At 35.5% G+C, this 17,357-nt stretch overlaps 1 protein-coding gene across 8 annotated transcripts in view; it reads left to right on the top strand.

Annotated features, from left to right (window-relative positions):
• Positions 1–15,816, top strand: part of PDLIM5 (PDZ and LIM domain 5) — a 191,896-nt gene extending 176,080 nt beyond the window's left edge. For all 8 annotated transcript variants that reach the window (XM_057725806.1, XM_057725807.1, XM_057725808.1 and 5 more), the window contains 4 exons: positions 8,856–9,036; positions 11,467–11,587; positions 13,965–14,080; positions 15,479–15,816. In XM_057725806.1, the coding sequence (XP_057581789.1) occupies positions 8,856–9,036; positions 11,467–11,587; positions 13,965–14,080; positions 15,479–15,568 (508 nt within the window). In that variant the 3' untranslated portion in view covers positions 15,569–15,816. The remainder of the gene's footprint in view (positions 1–8,855; positions 9,037–11,466; positions 11,588–13,964; positions 14,081–15,478) is intronic.
• Positions 15,817–17,357: the final 1,541 nt, after the last annotated feature.

A 17,357-nucleotide genomic window follows, 5' to 3' on the forward strand; every position in this document is an offset into this window, starting at 1 on the left:
GGAACTTATTAAACCCCAGCATTTCTGAACAGGGGACTTTTAAAATGTTATGAGGTTTAGGTGTGAATGTTAATGCAGGGGTCCCACCAGAGGACCCTCCTACCTCTGTGAGTTGCCTGTTGGCAGCAACAGATGATTACTTGAAATGACTGGTCAAGCTCTCTCCTCGTTTTAATTTACCCTGGTTTGTAATAGTTGAAACAACAGCGCCTCTAAAGTTGAATAAGGTTAAGACTTACTTGCATTTCCCCCTCCTCTCTTACATAATGATTGGTTAGGATAATGTTCCTAGTTACTGCTTAAAATGGAGCACAGGGAGTCTCAATATCTTATTTAAGAACCAAATATAAATACTCTTCTCCTTAACCCACTATTAAATAATAAATGTGTCAAGAACACAGCACAGAGTACATGATTTTTTTAAAAAGGCTTTTGCCTTTTAAAGGTAGTTCATGTTCATTGTGACATTTCCAAAATGTAGAAGAACAGAAAACAAAAATAGAAGTTCGTACATAATTCCACCTTCCAAGATAACCACTGTTAATATTTTAGGTCACACTTTTAAAACACACACACGTAAGGACAGGTGTTGTTTTACAGAAATGGAATCATAACATGATGTTTTGTAAGCTGTTATTTTTCACTTAGTTTGTGTTTTCCACAGTGAGTACCTGCCATATAAGAATTAGCCCACAGCAGTGGGAGGAGCGATAATGGTTATGGGGAGAAGGAGAAAATCAGTAGAGGTTTCCAGAGTCTAGCACAGTATGCGACACACGAAAGGCATTCAGTGAATGTTTGACCTAAATAGATCATACAAGACTCTAGACCCACTCATCCTTCAGGTCACAGTATCAATTTGGTTAGAGTCATTTTTTTAAAAAGTGCTACTATAAGGTCTTATAGAAATATTTAAAATATAGAAGCTAGTGTGGTACTGCTTTGTCTCAGTAAATAAAACAATATTTTTAATTACTAACTCTATTTAGGGTTATGTTTTTAGGGTTACTATTAATAAAAATAAGTTTTGACTTGTAGCATTGTTTCCATAAGGTATGGTACTTTGGTTACCTAGAGAATATGTGGGAAGCTATGTAGTCTGGATAAAAACACCCTTTATGGAGACAGGAGTCACTGCTTTTTGTGTGCTGTTGTAAGCGAGTAATTACTGGATGGGTTAACAAAACGTCAAACCCTATCACTTTCTGATCCTTGTTGTCTGATTATCAAATTCTGTGATATCCTATAGTCACCACTGCCAGCACATCTGGAAAACTTAGTATGGAGAAAATATGAAGATCAAAATAGAAATTACATTCCCCACCCCTAACTCCATGGTTTTGGTTTTTAATGCTAGACCAGGATGTAATTTTAATGCACAATCTTCTGCCAAGTAAAATAAAGATTATGTGAAAAACATGAGTGGCTGTCACTTATTGCCTCTCATTTGTTAGATTTTATGTTGCTCTGCGTTATCCCAGCACTTATCAGTAAAGCGTTAGAGCTTCATTTGCTGGAGAAGTTAATAGGAACAGGGATTAGCTCATGTCAAGATCCTATAACAGTAATTAACATAGCACATTCGCTTGGTGGTCAAATGCTAAAGCAGCTTGAACAGATTGTGGTCAGTTCAGAGGCGTAGTCAAAGCATAACTCCAGTTCTCGGCCTCAGTGACCGTATCACTTACCAAAGCGAGGAGGCTTTAGATCAAGTGACATTCTCTTGGACACCTGTTTTAAAAACAAGCTGCAGTTGCAGGCTTGGTACTTTCAGTATAGAGTATTGTAACCTGGCAGAATCTGAGAAGTTTAAGATTATTTAATAATTTATATTGTTTTGTTTTCCACAGTGTAATTTATATTATTTGTTTATAATTTATATTGTTTTATATTTATTTTCTAAATGTTTCAAATTTTCAAAAACATTTTAAGTAAAGGCAAACTAAGGCAAATTTTATTTTATTTTATTTTATTTTTTAGAAAAGTTCATTGTTTTTGGAAAACCTCAGAAACCTGGATCACTGAATGTTAGTACTGAACCGATTATCTCTTATTGAATGTATTTTTAGCTTAAAACTCCATAGATCATTTTATTTTCACCTAATGTTTTTTAATTTTTTGGTTTACTTGAATCTTGAAAAGATTATGGATGTTTTGCCTAAATTGTATTATTTAGGCAATACTTTGATTAGTTAGTTGCCTTTTACAGATGGGTAGAACGTTACATTTTAGGAAATTCTACTGAAGCTCTGATTAAGTTTACTCTAGAACATTTCCAATCCATTCGTGACAGAAGTACCGTTTCTTCGACTCACATTCATGAACAGATTGACTGTTCGGAGTGCTGATATAATAGGGAAACAGAAAATCAGGCTGCTAATATAGCCAAGGCCTTTTTAGTTTCTCTGGTAGAATGGACTTGTGAAAACACTAGCTTATTTCTAGACTGTTGTATCTAGTGGCATTAAAATCCACTTGTATAACATGGAGTTAAATAGGCCATTCACATTTAGCTTCTTAGCGTTTTGGTGAAAGAAGTAAGGGATTCATGGTGCTTGAATTTCTCCTTTAATATGGAATGCTTAAAAAAAAAAGTAGCCACAATGCTATTGTCCTGTCTTTTTGCCTACAGTCCAGCACCAGAACAATCACATTCAGACAACTCTTTTTTTATTCCAGTGACAGTTAAAATTTTAACATTATTGATTTACTTCTTGCTCACCTACTTTCATACTTTTCTCTTAAGGAGGGCCATCTCAGTTACCCCAGGGAGAAGCCAGCAGAGGTTTTCGCCTGTCTCACTGTCCATTTCTACCTCTGAGCACTCCATTAGTAATAGGTTTTATTCATTTTCCCTTCTGGTTAAGATTTTACTTGAAAATAAAAGGCTCCTTGGCCTAATGTGTTAGTCCTTCAATTGAAGGAAACAACCAAAGGCGTAGACCAAGACTTATGAGTGAAGCATAGACCAAGATTTCAGATGTTCTGTGGTGAAAAATGGGAAAGAACAAAATGTTTAGCATCTATATGATGTAATATTATGGTGCCATTAAGATGCTGTTTTTAGATAATAATTATTTAATGTATTCTTAGCATATGCCAAATATTGTGTTAATGAATTCTCATTAAATGCTCATAACCTTGTAAGACAGTTATTATAACTGCCTCAGTTTCACAGATAAGAAACCTGAGTCACAGAAGAGTTGCATATTTGCTGACGTTGCCTGGATAGTAAATGGTAAAACCTGCCTCTGAGCCCAGATCTATGTAACTTTCAATTATATTCATGCTTTTAACGTCCACTCCTTGGGAAGCTGTTACAGTATTAAGATAAAAAAAGAACTATAGAACTCTAAATAAAGTATGAGTCTAACTTTGGGTAAAGAAAATACATATCAGGATAGATAAATATATAATATATATAAATATTGTGACTATATATACATGTAATCGTATTTACTACTATATTAAGTCAGGAAAAAAAACAGCTTAAGCAGACCTGTCGTAACTTGAGTATAGCAATGTACTCTTCTTCATAATGTTAGGGTGGGTAAGTGATAAAGGAGTAAATAATGGGTAGGTTGAATAGTTACAAGTTCTTACCTCCCCACCAAATGACTTTGTACCGCATACATGCATTCTTAGACTCATAGAGATGACCCAGGGGATGAGGGGTTTGCTTCTCCAGTTTCTCATCTAATGCAGAACTATAGTCATCCCGTAAGCAGTGCTCATTGAGTATTTTATGTGCCACCTCCTTTAGATACTATTGATACAGAAATCAAAGACATACCCCTTTCCTTTAAGGAGGTTACTGTTATAAACTGAATTGTGGCCCCCACAAATTCACATGTTAAAATTCTAACACCCAGTATTTCAGACTGTATTTGGAGATAGGGTCTTTAAGAAGTAAAATGAGGTCATTAGGGTGGGCCCTAATCCAATATGACTGGTGTCCTTATAAAAAGAGATTAGGACACACACACACACACACACACACACACACACACACACACATGCAGGGAAAACCAGGTGAAGATGGTCATCTACAAGCCAAAGAGAGAGGCCTTAGAAGAATTTAACCCTGCCAACATCTTGATCTTAGACTTCTAACCTCCAAAATTGTGAAAAAGTTAATTCCTGTTGTTTAAGCCACCCCATCTGTGGCAATTTTTAAGGTAGTTCTAGCAAATTAATGAAGTTGATACTAGTGAAAGGTACTGACAGGCAAATCAACAGCCACGTCAGGGTGGCAAGTCTAATGGAGATACACCCAGAATCCTGTCAGTGCAAAGAGGAGAGATGGGGATTACCTAGCGTCAGCAACTTTTATTTGAAGGAAATTGCAAGCAATAAAGTTCAGTAGTCAACTTATAAAACAATCCTTTTATACAATTCAGTTTTTTACAATATATTTTTTAAAAAAGCGCAAGTTGCCACACGAGCACCATAGTATATAAATGTTAAGAGGCAGTCCCTGATTTCATGTGTTTTATCACCTGATAAGGAAGCTAAAGACCTGGTGTAGATAATCATCATGTAGTAATGTGTCGTGAGCAGTACATAGTACCCTTACAGTAGTAAAAGTAATATATATGTACTGCCCTTATATCCATAGTAAGCAGTCCTGAATCGTGGTACTGAGGAAAAATCGTGAGATATATGTAGGCTCTAAATTCACAGTTGTAAAGTTGAAAAATTAATCTTGCCTCAAGAAAATCTTTAATAATGGAAATTCATTTTGGTGCTTTTTATACGTACATACATATGATCCTTCTAATATCCAGGTCTTAATTCCCTGACGTCTTCTACTTTAAGTGATACCTCTAGCTAACTATCAGATTCCATATTAACTTTTAAGCATGTGAGGTATTTTTTATGTGGCTTTGTTTTTAACTTTTGTTGATTTTTTTTTTTGAACTTTCTTTGTTTTTAACTTCTATTAATACAGTTAACTTTTAGTTGAATAAAAGTGTTTAATCTTGTAGTGGCTGGGCCTTGGAAGATTCCAGCTTTCCAGTTCATCATCCACATCATCTCAGAGAAGTTGGCTAACTTCTCCGTTGTTTTCTCCATCTACTTATAGAGTTAATTTCAATCAGTGAGGGTTATTGTTAAGAATTAAAGAACAAAGGGAAGCAAGAAATAAGCCTGTCAATCAACAGTGCTGTATATTACCTTTAAAAGTTAAGAGTAAATCCTAAGAGTTCTCATCACAAGAAAAAAATTTTTTCTATTTCTTTAATTTTGTATCTGTATGAGAATGTTTCAATAACCTATTGTGGTAATCAAAAAAAAAAAAAAAGAAGTAAGCATTTGATTTTCAACCTAAATCCCTATTAGCTTGTGCCTGTTGAAGTTTGCAGTTCTTATCATCTTTCTGATTTATTTTTGAATTATTCTCTGAATTATTCCCTAAGCATCCTTCCCTACCTTTCCTTCCATTATTATTATTATTATTATTATTATTATTTGGCATAAATCTCACAGAAGATGAACAGGGTAAAAAGTTTCACGCCATGGCTCTTCTCTCTCAGCCAGTCAGTGCTTCAGCTCCCTCCCCTCCCTTCCCTTGTCAGTCAGCAGGGATTTAGTGAGGCTCACAGGTGCAGAGGACTCTGAGAGGGAGCCGAATACTTCATTCCACTGTGCAGTTACCCAAGCCTGCAGTTCCAGTTCCCAGATGGAAACCCATTCCTGCCTGAGATAGAAAGAAAGTATTCAGTGTTAATCCTGTGTTAATGAATTTGTTAAATTAGTCTCTGCTGATGCAGAGGAGAGGCCTCTGTTATATGTAAGAGATTTTATTGTTTATACATAACTTCAGTGGCATTAATAGGGAAGGTGCTCTTTCAGCTCAGCCGAGGTGTATCTGCATGGGGTCTGTTTGTGTAAGAAAGGAGGTCTGGCAGGAGCACAGGTCACTGTCAGCTCACTTTTTAAAGGTGCGGAGGGAGGTTCTTTATTGTCGTTAAGGTTGTTCACTTTTCAAATTTGATAAAGAAACTTAAGTAAATACCTTAAAAATACCCTTTCAGTGGACTATTTACTTATTTATTTATAGCGGACACTATCCCAGAAAGCTTTCAAAAAGACTTTTTAAGAATACATGAAATACAAGAAAACCTTCTAAATTACAGAAGGAAGCAAAAGAAGAATAAAAATCATGGATGGGACTATTAAAATTGAAGCGTGGAGAAACATTTGTCATTGAGTCTGGATGGTAATGACATACGTACTTGCCTATGGTTAGACTGAATTTGGCTGTAAGCCTTCTAGCAGTTGACAAAAAAAGAAAATTAATTTTGCAAATTACCGTTCAGTGAGATAAAAAATAAATCTCTTGCTCAGAAGAAGCAGAACCACTCTTGTTACAAAAACCCGACAGGAACTTCTCCAAGGAATCATGTAAAAATGGCCCTGTGTGATCTAACAAACAGCACTCTCAACAGCAACCTCCAGGAAGAGCAAGGGTGGATTTCGTGGAGCTGTTTTACTCTCACAAGTGTCAGTGCAGACTGATGGTGTCACACTTAGCACCCATCATGAAAGGAATCATCTTGTGGAACGGGTCAGGCCCAGTCTGCTCTGATGCGCAGAACAGGGTTCTTTGAGTTGATCTCAACACATATTTTAGACAGTCTAGAAAATGGGTTGTATATTCCTCAATCAGCTGTTCTTATGTCTTTTTTTTTTTCTCAGATGAAGTTTGTTAAATATTTGGTAGCACTGATAGGCATGTTTCAGGAGGAAAACTCTTTCTTCCAAGTGCATGCTACCACTTACGCTTTACCAGAATGTGGAAATTGAGGTTGAATTGACTTCCTTTGCAAACTGAAGAGTCAATAAGGATACTGGCCTCAAGGGGCCATCCACCCTTCTGGATGAGCTGAAGATGTGCCCTGATAAATTCACCTCAGTATATAGTTTTGAATCTACTTTAATGTCCAGACAAATGGTAGCATAAAACCCTAAAGTTCTGCCGTCCTCTATGTTATGGTCACAGTAAATTTAGCCTGGCAGATTTTTCAGGCAAACATAATGAGATACCCACCTGCTATAAAAGCTTAGCGCAGCGCTAAAACTTTGTCTGGCTTTGAGCATTGTGACTCCTTGGCTTTTCTTTGAAGGTAAGCTACTTGCATGTGTATACTGAGAAAATGAAGTGTTGAGTAGCACTGTTGTTTATAAACCAGTTAAAAATTGAGGGACAGCCTACCAAAAGTAACATATTTGGTTACAGAATGAGTGATCTGTAGCCCTTTTTTTTTCCCTGGCAGGAGTTAGTTAACAAAGGCATTCCTTGTTAGTTGTAACAAAAATGATACCCTAAAGTTTAAAAATAAAAATAATAATAATAAACTACTTTTCTCAAATGTTAAGGGAGTTGCTTGCACTGGCTCCAACAAAATGGCATCATGTCAGTAATAAGAAAGAAGTTAACAAAAAGCAGGTAAAAAAATAGCCTCTTATACCCCACAGAACACATTTTAATCATTCACCGAGAGCCTTTCTACTTATTGGACTCTTCGAGAATTAGGCGCTGGTTCTGAAAAAATGACAATGTAATTTGCAAAGAATTTCCCAATGGGAGACAGTTACTGAATACCAAGGTTTATGTTATTGTCGAAAGGCCTAAAATGTTTCGATTTTGTGACTTTTCTCATTAATAATCTGCCTAAAAGTCAGGTAGCCTGTGTTTACGAAGAATTAGTTACCCTGTGGCCACTCAGTGATGATAATTTATGGTAGTGTGATCAGAGGCAGAGTATCAGTTGACTAGCGCAGTGTAATAGAAATCAGGAAATTCAGCTTCTGGCCTTCATTCAATCAGTGATTTTATGATACATGTCATATCTTTTGAACATTCTGTATCTCAGCTTCTCCATCTGCTAAACTGAGTTCATAATAACCGCCCTGGTCTGTCTCACAGGAATGTTGCATGGACAAATTAGATAAGTGTAAAAGTGCCTTGGAGGTAAAGCCACTCTGTGAATAAAAATCAGTGTGATGTAGCTACTGAAAAGTATGTTGCAGAGGCTAGAATGGTTAATCTCCGCAGGCTTCATGAGTAGATAAAGCTTCATAATGGATTCCTGTCAAGCAAACCAAACCCATCTTATCAGTTCATGGCTGTATAGTATTTAATGGAAAAAAATCTCTTTACAATCATTTCTTACCTTGATACAAGTGTGCATTAAAAATAAGCCATGTTTGAATTAAATAAAACCTTTCTGAGTAGCTTCAAACCATCTCTAATATCCAGTTTACAATTTCTATAGTCATTTTGGAGGGTGAGGATTTGGTGTGTTTAATAAAGTTGAAAAATAAGTATCTGAAACAACGTGTAGGGAAGAGATATTGATTAAGATGTTTTTTTCCCAGTAATAATTATTACTGTTTTTAAGACTCTGACATTACTAAATTGAATTGTTTTTTCCTTCTGTTTATTTTATAGAAATTTCAAACTCTCATTTCTGTCTAACCCATATATTTTTTCCTGATTACTTCATTTTCTGTCACAGATAATATTCTCATTCTCAATCATAATCATGATGCACTCACTCATTGCAACTCAGAAAAACCTAACTACCAAATCCCTTGAATACAGAAATCCAGGGAGCAGAGATGGCCTTTCTTGAAGGAATCCCTTCAGTGCTTATTCCTCTCTCCTGTTCTTTTCATTTCAATGCCCAGAGAGTTCCTATGTAAATTTCCAGCACCCATGTGTTCAGTCCTTGAGAAGAAGACTTGAGCAAGTATTTAGTTGTTTGAACACTGCATACAAGAAGTTCTATTCAGGTTAACTAGAGACTTTTATTCCTAAGCCAGCTTAACCTCTTTTCTTTCGGCAGAGGACCATTCCTAGTGGCACTGGGGAAATCTTGGCACCCGGAAGAATTTAACTGTGCTCACTGCAAAAATACGATGGCCTACATTGGATTTGTAGAGGAACAGGGAGCCCTGTATTGTGAGCTCTGCTACGAGAAATTCTTTGCTCCTGAATGTGGTCGATGCCAAAGGAAGATCCTTGGAGTAAGTATTAGAAACCTTTTCACTCTGAGTGAGTTTTAAAGCAGAACAATTTTTTGGTATGAAACCCTTCCGTCATTTTTACTTTTTATTTTCTTCTTGCTTGATCCCTGCTCTGCTTTCATCACTTTATTTTTGTAAAACAAAACTAAATAGACCTCTGTAGAAGTATATCAGACTCACGGGGTTAAGTTGTCTTTGGTTTTGTCTTACTGAGTGCTGGCTTGTCTGGTAAAAGTCTAGCCACATGAGGGAAAAAATAATTTACTGTGGGTGTGCTACCTCAACAGGACCCTGTTTGCTCAGGAATGAAGAGGTCGCACAGGACCACACACATCTGAGTTCTCAAAACTGACACCTTCACTGTTTTAAATTAAATTCCATTGCTTTTATAAGAGCAACATTTCCCCATTTGTCAGGGTTCAAGCACAGGGCACAGATCTCATGAAATATATAAAACATGAGGCTTATAAATGATATATTTTTCTTGAATGCATATAGTGTTTAAAAATAGAACCTCAGTTTTATGAGAGTATACATGTGATAGAAAAATAATCAAACCACCCCCCCCTTTTTTTTTTTTTACAAAAAGGGAGTAATTTAGGATTCAGATACATAATAAATAATGATGAATGAATGAATTTCCTACTCTGGAATACCCAATTTGCAGTTGTGAAGTAAGGGTAAGGTATTTCCTATGGGTAACCAGGAGCTGAAATTGTACTTTAGAAGCAGCCAAGGTGCCTGGACTCATATGAAACTCATACAACTCATGCAAAATTTGGAAAGTATACTGCTGAATTCTAATATTCTCAGTAAATGAAAATGTAATAAACTTTAATTCATACCAATTGAGAGAAAAGTTAGTATGAATTATTGAGTAGCCTTAATTTTAGAATACATCTTTAAATGGGTCTAAAACGTTGAAGACACTTTAAAATTATAAATACACTACATGCTATTTCTGTGTTATTAATTTGTAAAATATGTGGAGAGGAAAAGAATGATTCAGGCTGTACCTTTTCAAATGACAAACAATAAATAAGTAGAATACATTAATATTGTTTTAGTATATAAATGTAGTCTGTGGATTCTGGAATGATTAATAAAACAAAGTCAATAAGAGTCTTAGTACCAAATGAGGTTCTAGGAAGTGGAAATCTTAAACTCATTGCTTCAGACATGGGCCAGAACTTTACTAAAGGGATAGATTTTCTGGATTGTGTTTTAGTTGTTTGATGACCTGTTGAAGAAGGGACCAGTAATCTGTCTCAAGGGTAGAAGATTGAGTAGATACCAGAAGCCTTAGGAAATGATTTGGTTGAATGTCTACTTGTTGTACATGTTCATGGCAATGTCTTTGGATCTAAATAACTGCCATTTCTTCCCATTGTCCTTCAGCAGCGAAATATAGCATTTTCTATGGCCAATAACTTATCTATATGGTTTTCTTTTATTCTGACAGTGTTTTTTATTAGAAAAGAAAATATTTCACTCTACAACAATTAGAAAATACAGAAAGAGTAAAGAATAAAATTAAAATGACCTATATATTTACCAGTCCAAAATAGTTCCTGTTAACTTAGGATGTGTTTTCTTCCAGTTTGCTCCTTATAAGTAATTCATTTACAAAATAGTAGCCATACTTTATGTACAGCATCCTCTTTTTTGTGATAAATAGTGTGGAAAGAGTAAATTCCTATATTGTTAACTGTTCTTCAAAAGTGATTTTTAATGGCTCCATCTCTTTCTCTCAATTCAAAGAAACGATTCCTTGCAGAACCAACTCCCCTAAACTTCTTTTACTAATGAAAAATCTGACCCAAGTCTTTGATACTTGGTATATGTAACCACAGGGCTATTGTTGACCAGAATCCATGCTTTATGGTTCAAATTTTAGACACTCATTTGAATGTGTGCTTACTACAGTCATAGCTGATTTCCAAAATCCTAAACATGTGTTAAACATGATTGGATTACACTCATTAAGTTGTTGCTTCCATCGTGCAACAGAGAATAGGTTTGTTTTAGTTTTTAAATGTTTTGCCATTCCTCCATGACATTTTCAAGATAATACTGTGAAACCTTTACAAGTTAATGTTTCCTGACACCCTTACAGGGAAAGCAGAATGTAGTGTAGCAAACACTGATGAAATGCTTACTTTTATTCACTACATTTATAATGTTTAAATAACACTAATCATTCTTTAAACAAGTTTATAGATGTGTATTTGTGAAAATGCATATTTTATATAATGCATCAGTTTAGATGATTTGTGAGTCTATCCTTAAATATCTCTGGTTCATTAGATGAAAAGCTTAGGCAAAGACAAAGCATGTGTATCTACTTTGGGTCAGTTTAAAAGGACTGTATTGGTACAGCTAGTTGAATAATCATCATCTTTCTTTACATCCAATTACTTTCTATAACAGGAGGTCATCAATGCTTTGAAACAAACTTGGCATGTTTCCTGTTTTGTGTGTGTGGCCTGTGGAAAACCTATTCGTAATAATGTTTTTCACTTGGAGGATGGTGAGCCCTACTGTGAGACTGGTAAGATCCTGAAGCCACTAGTTTCTTAAGTTTTGAATAAGATAAAACATTAAACCCGTTACTTTAAATGTATAGCAAAAAAAATTATGTGACTTTGTCAAAACATATTCCCAACTTCATTAAGAGAAATGACCATATAAGCAATTACTTAGAAAACTATTATTCTTGAATCCCAAATAACTTATGGATATAAATCCTACCAAATCATGTAACTTAAAGCCACCTCTTACACTCCACTAGTGAATTTTCAGTGGTTAAAAACATGAAAAATGTTCAGCTTTTAAATATGATATTGATATGCTCTTGAAGGCAACTGCCTTGGTAACGAATTGGAAATCCTTTGTTATTTTTACTGACTGGGAGGGTAATCGTGGTTTGGATTGCTCCCTTGGTAAGACTGTTTTTTAAAAACCAGGCTCTAAGTACCAATCTACTACACTTGTCCTGTTACCTAAACTCTGAACACTTACTTTTCCTTCCCAAAGGCTGTAGGTGAACTTTCATAAAACTTATTTGTTAATATTACTTAGATGTCACTGCTACACATACATGTTTTCAAAAAATAAAATATTTTTTCTTTATTATGCCCCCATTCAGTACCACTGTATTGCCACTGTGGGGTTTTATCGTTGTGCTGTCTTGCAGTTCAAAGGGTGGTTCTGGACGAAGGGACTGTTCCACAGTAGTCGAGTTAAAGAAGCAGTCAGCTTCTAATTTGAGGCTGGTCAACGTGACTTGACCCTTCTTTGCCCAATCTAAGCAGTAAATTCTAACAGTTCTACCCGCAGCGGATACGGAATGCATTCACTTCTCTCACCTCACCTGTCCCCATTAAACCCAGTTCACGCTCACCCTTTGCCTGGGCATTGTAATTGCCAGCTAAAGCGGTTTCTCTTCTTTCCCCCAGCCCTCCGATAGCTATGGCAGTACTTGTTTGAATGTGAATCAGCTTCCGCTCGATACCCTTATGGCTTCCCCTAGAGTAAAAACCGTACTCCTCCCTGGGGCCGGTTTTGCCAGCCTCATCTCCTCCCCCTGGTTTTCTGTCACTGGAAGTCTGCATTCTAGCCATACCGACCCCTTTGTTGTTTCTGAGCCTGCTAAAATCCTTGCAGCCTCAGGGCTTTTGTACTTGCTATTTCTTCTGACTGGAGTGTTCTTCCCCAGCTTTTCTGAGGTGATTTCTCCCCGTTTTTTTTTTCGAGTCTCAGCCCAACTGCTTTCTCCTCAGGGAAGCCTTTCCTGGCCCCGCCTCTAGTGTGGTGGCTCACACCTCCCCCAGTTATTCTTCATCACATCACTCTTTTCTTTCCTTTGTGGCCTTTATCACAGTCTGAAGCTGTTTATTATCATTTATTTTTAAAATGTAATACATGATGACATCCTGCTCCCAATGAGAACATAAGCCCGATGAGGAGAACGACCATGTCTGTCTTCTCCACTGTGCCCCCAGCCGGTGCCTGGCACAGCTTCTGGCACACAGTGGGGCTCTGTGGGTATGTGTTGAGCAGATGGCGCTGAGGCAGATTGAGGATTGCTGGGGAAGGTGACTCAAGTTGCAGATGACAGCCTGCTTTCTCCTCCAGCGCAGGTGGAATCGGAAATGTCAAACGTGAAAGAGTGAACCATGAGTGATCACACATAGTAAGAGTAGCAGCATAAAAGAAAATAAAATTGCCAATAAGTTCTAAATTAGTGATAATAAACATCTTGTCAAAACTGCTTTCTTCAGAAGGAAGATGTTAATATTTTACAGCTCTAATCTGTGTCAACTAAGAGGTGTTCTCTGGACGATGATTTTCAGCATGAAGTCATAAAATAGAAAGGAAAACACAGCAAAAGAAATAGTGGCTAATATTGTTGTGATACAGTCCAGCCAGAAACTCAGTCACAGCCTTTATTCACAGAGGTTTCCTGTGACCTTTTTTTTTCCTGCCTTACCAAGTCAGATGTGCTATGAAATTTGCTAATATCAGGCATTTCTTCTTGATTTATGTCTATTAGTCTTGTTGCTCGTTATTGGAAGTTCTCTTGTATTTTATTGAAACAGTCATGTCTATTGATACCTTATCAGAGAACAGTGTTCTTCATACATAATTGGGCATTTAAGAAGTTGGACAGAACTGAGGAGTATTATGTGGAAAAATAGAATAAAGGATGTTAAGCTGTGTATATAACATTTACCAAGGGTAACCTGAAATATACTACGCATGTATCTCAAGCCAAATATTATGCCATCTGAAAGTTTTCCAGTTACTAGTAACTTTATCTTCCTCATCTTATTTAATTCCCATTTTGTTGCTGTTTTCTAAGAATTATCATTCTAAAGCTTTGTCATGTTTAAATTCTGTCTGCCCCCACCTCTGCACCAATACAGATTATTATGCCCTCTTTGGTACTATATGCCATGGATGTGAATTTCCCATAGAAGCTGGTGACATGTTCCTGGAAGCTCTGGGCTACACCTGGCATGACACTTGTTTTGTATGCTCAGTAAGTAAACTCTTGTTTCCAAATTAAAGGACCACAGTATGACCAGTTCTAGCCTAAGCATTAAATGGAAATAACAGGTTTTGTATCTTTCAGTACTTCAAACCTAGAAATATTTTTACAGTGATTTTTGAAAGCTGTTTATTAAAATTTTTGAAATTGGCACAAAATATGATTCTTACCCATTTAGAGAAAATCCTGCTTTTAATACTTTTTGTTTATAAAGAGAAGCTATATATTTCTTAAAACAGTAAGAGTCTCTTACTTTTTTTAAACTATGTTTTATTGGATTGTTTTTAGTAACTTATGAAAACATAAGTACTTCTTAGAATAGAAGTAAACTCTTCTAAAAATCCATTATTGACTTAACACTGGAAGTAAACTATATGTTCATCCATTTCCTTCCTTAGCAGTAGTCTATGAATATTCTTTTCTTTTTGAGACTATAATAAACTTATAGTAGTACATTTACCTTTCATTTGATATTTTAATATTTTTGGTTTTATTTTTAATGATGAGTATTGATTCAGAAATTAACATTAAAACCTAAGATATATATTTTTTACATTTAGAAGTAAATATCTAATGAAGATATTCTGTTCAGATGTTTGATGTTTTTAAATTAGACTTAATATTTCTAATAGTTTTCAGTAACCACTAGAAGAAGGGGGAAAAGGCTTGTTAACTAAAGTCAAATAATTTCCTCAGACATTACCATTGAACCCTGTCTTATTACCTCATCCATCTCTTAGACTTCATAAAATCTATAAAAAGCAACAACTTTTAGTGGATTTGCCTCCTCCTGTTCCCTGGTAGATCTGCTCAGGAGCATTAAAATTAACAAAGACAGTAGGAAAGATAAGGAGACATAAATGTGAATAGTTAACTGACTGCAGCCAGATATTGACTAGGATTTTCATTATAAGAAACAAAGAAATGAATTTAAAAGAACTCTCAGGTATTCTGTGACTGTATATCTAGGGACTTGGGAATGTGTGGCAAAGCAACTGTGTTGGGTTTTTTCATTTGTTTTCCTGAATGCTTTGGTTCTCTACAACAGGAGGCAGAGTTAAAACATTGATTAGAATTTAAGAGAAATTATATTTAATGTGACTTCTTTATGTGTTAATTTTTTCACTAGGGCCAAGTATTTGTTCCCAATAAAGAAAAATAATGATCAGTGAGTTTAAATAAATTAGAATGCATTCCAGGAAAAAGTCATTCTTCATTGCTTTTGAAAGATTACATGAAACATAATAGTAGTCATGAAATGTTAGGGCGTCTAACACAACCAACTAAAATGCTTTGTCATATTATCCGTTGGGTAAAAAAATCATTTTCCCCTTCTTAGTCATATGTGATAAAATAATGGTATTCGCTCAAATAGTGCTTCTTTTTCAGGTATGTTGTGAAAGTCTGGAAGGTCAGACCTTTTTCTCCAAGAAGGACAAGCCACTTTGCAAGAAACATGCTCATTCTGTGAATTTTTGAAAGTCAACAGTCCAGGGGAAGAGAAGAAATTTGAAGAGAAAGATGAGAATTTAAATCACCAATTAATTTTTAGATGTAATATTTATATGGAGTTTTGAAAAATAATAGTGGCCCTGAAGGGATAAATTCCAAGCTTTGAAAACCAAGTCTATGAGGAAATATTTGGCTTCATAAAGTAAAGAGACAGTTTGGCGTTTATTATTACTTTTTTCCTGCATTTTCTGCCCATAAAATAACTTTTATAAAAACCAATTTCCTGGTTGACTATTAAATTCATCTTAGAATAAATTAGTGAAGAATTACATTTTAGAATAAAAACCTTCAACCTCTATGCTGAAATACTTATACCTTCTTTCCTTATTAGGTAGTTGTAAATCTATAAAAGGCAATGAAAATGCCTTACACTTAATCAGCAAGTGAAACATTGTGTTTTTTTTTAAATTAGTGTTTAATCTTTAAAACAGTAAATAGGAGTTTAAACAGAGAATTTTATCAGTAGTAGGTGTCAGGTTTTTTTTTACTGCACTTTTTTTTTTGTCTTTACAGTTGATCGTTCCAGTAGGAAAGGCCAATGAGATTTTGATCAAAATGTGTCATGCCGAAAAGAGATGTTATATTTTTCTCCACCCCAAAAAGCTACCATTATAGCTTATAAACTTCAAATTTTTGCCTTGTATTAAAATATGACCATTTCTATTCATTGTATATGTTTCACCACCTATACTCATCAAACTTTTTTTCCCCTTCCCTCATGCTAAGGTAAAGAGCTTGTTGAATAACTTTGGACTCTGAAAGTTTTCTCTCTCTTTAAGGAGAATAAATAGAAAAGAATATGATTGGGAATTATGGTAAATCAGAGGATTAGATCAGAAAATTTTTTTAATTCCCCCTTTTCAGACAATGAATCAATTAGATCAGTTTCAGAATTATAGTACTGACTGATGAAGGTCTGAAAGTTCTCTTTGCAGAATAATTTTTTTTCTTTAGTTCTGTGTTGGAAAAATAAAAAATTGGCTTGGGAATGTGATAACAATTTAGATTTTTTTTTTTTCTTTTGGTAGTTCTTTCTCAATAATAAATGAACCACTTCCAAATGTAATCATGAAGTTTGGAAAGCTTTTATTTACAGAGGTTTGCTAGTATAGAGAGGAGCGTGATTAATTACTCAGACCAGCCTGTTCTTTGTTTTCTTCATTTTAGGGAAAAATTATGTAGATACCACAGGAAGACAGAGAAACAATTGTGGTAAGATTGTGGATCCTGTTGATATTTGAGAAAAGAGGTTATGGCATTTGATAGTTTTTTTTTTTTTTTTTTTCTTTGTCTCCAAAATGAACAAAAGGCCATGATCATATTGAGTTATTTAAGTTTATTTGGGGAAGGGTGCTTTTACAGTTGAGACTGAGCCCCAAACCCTGCCTGTCCCCCGTCACTTGCAACTTCACTTCCATTGTGTGCATGTTTGTTAGAGAGGGGGTTTTAGGCTACAATATTTGTTTAACCTCCCTAAGAACTTTTCAAGGTATCTGTCCTGAAAGCTGCTAATTATAACATAAGTCTAGCAGACTTATGTTATATGCAGATAATAATTAACTGGGGATAAAAGAAAGAGAAGGGTGACATGAAGTAGCAAACTGAATGCTTCACCAGTAGGAACCCCAGACTACCTCGTCACCCTGCATCTGTAGGGAGGCAGGAAGTTTCTTGTCGTTTGTTTTTTAAAAGCTGGAACTGCATTGTGCATTATTTCCCATTGCTGCTGAAACCACCTCTATAGAAGACATGCTGG

This window comes from Hippopotamus amphibius, chromosome 3, assembly GCF_030028045.1.
Source record: "Hippopotamus amphibius kiboko isolate mHipAmp2 chromosome 3, mHipAmp2.hap2, whole genome shotgun sequence".
In the NCBI taxonomy this organism is placed as follows: Eukaryota; Metazoa; Chordata; class Mammalia; order Artiodactyla; family Hippopotamidae; genus Hippopotamus; species Hippopotamus amphibius.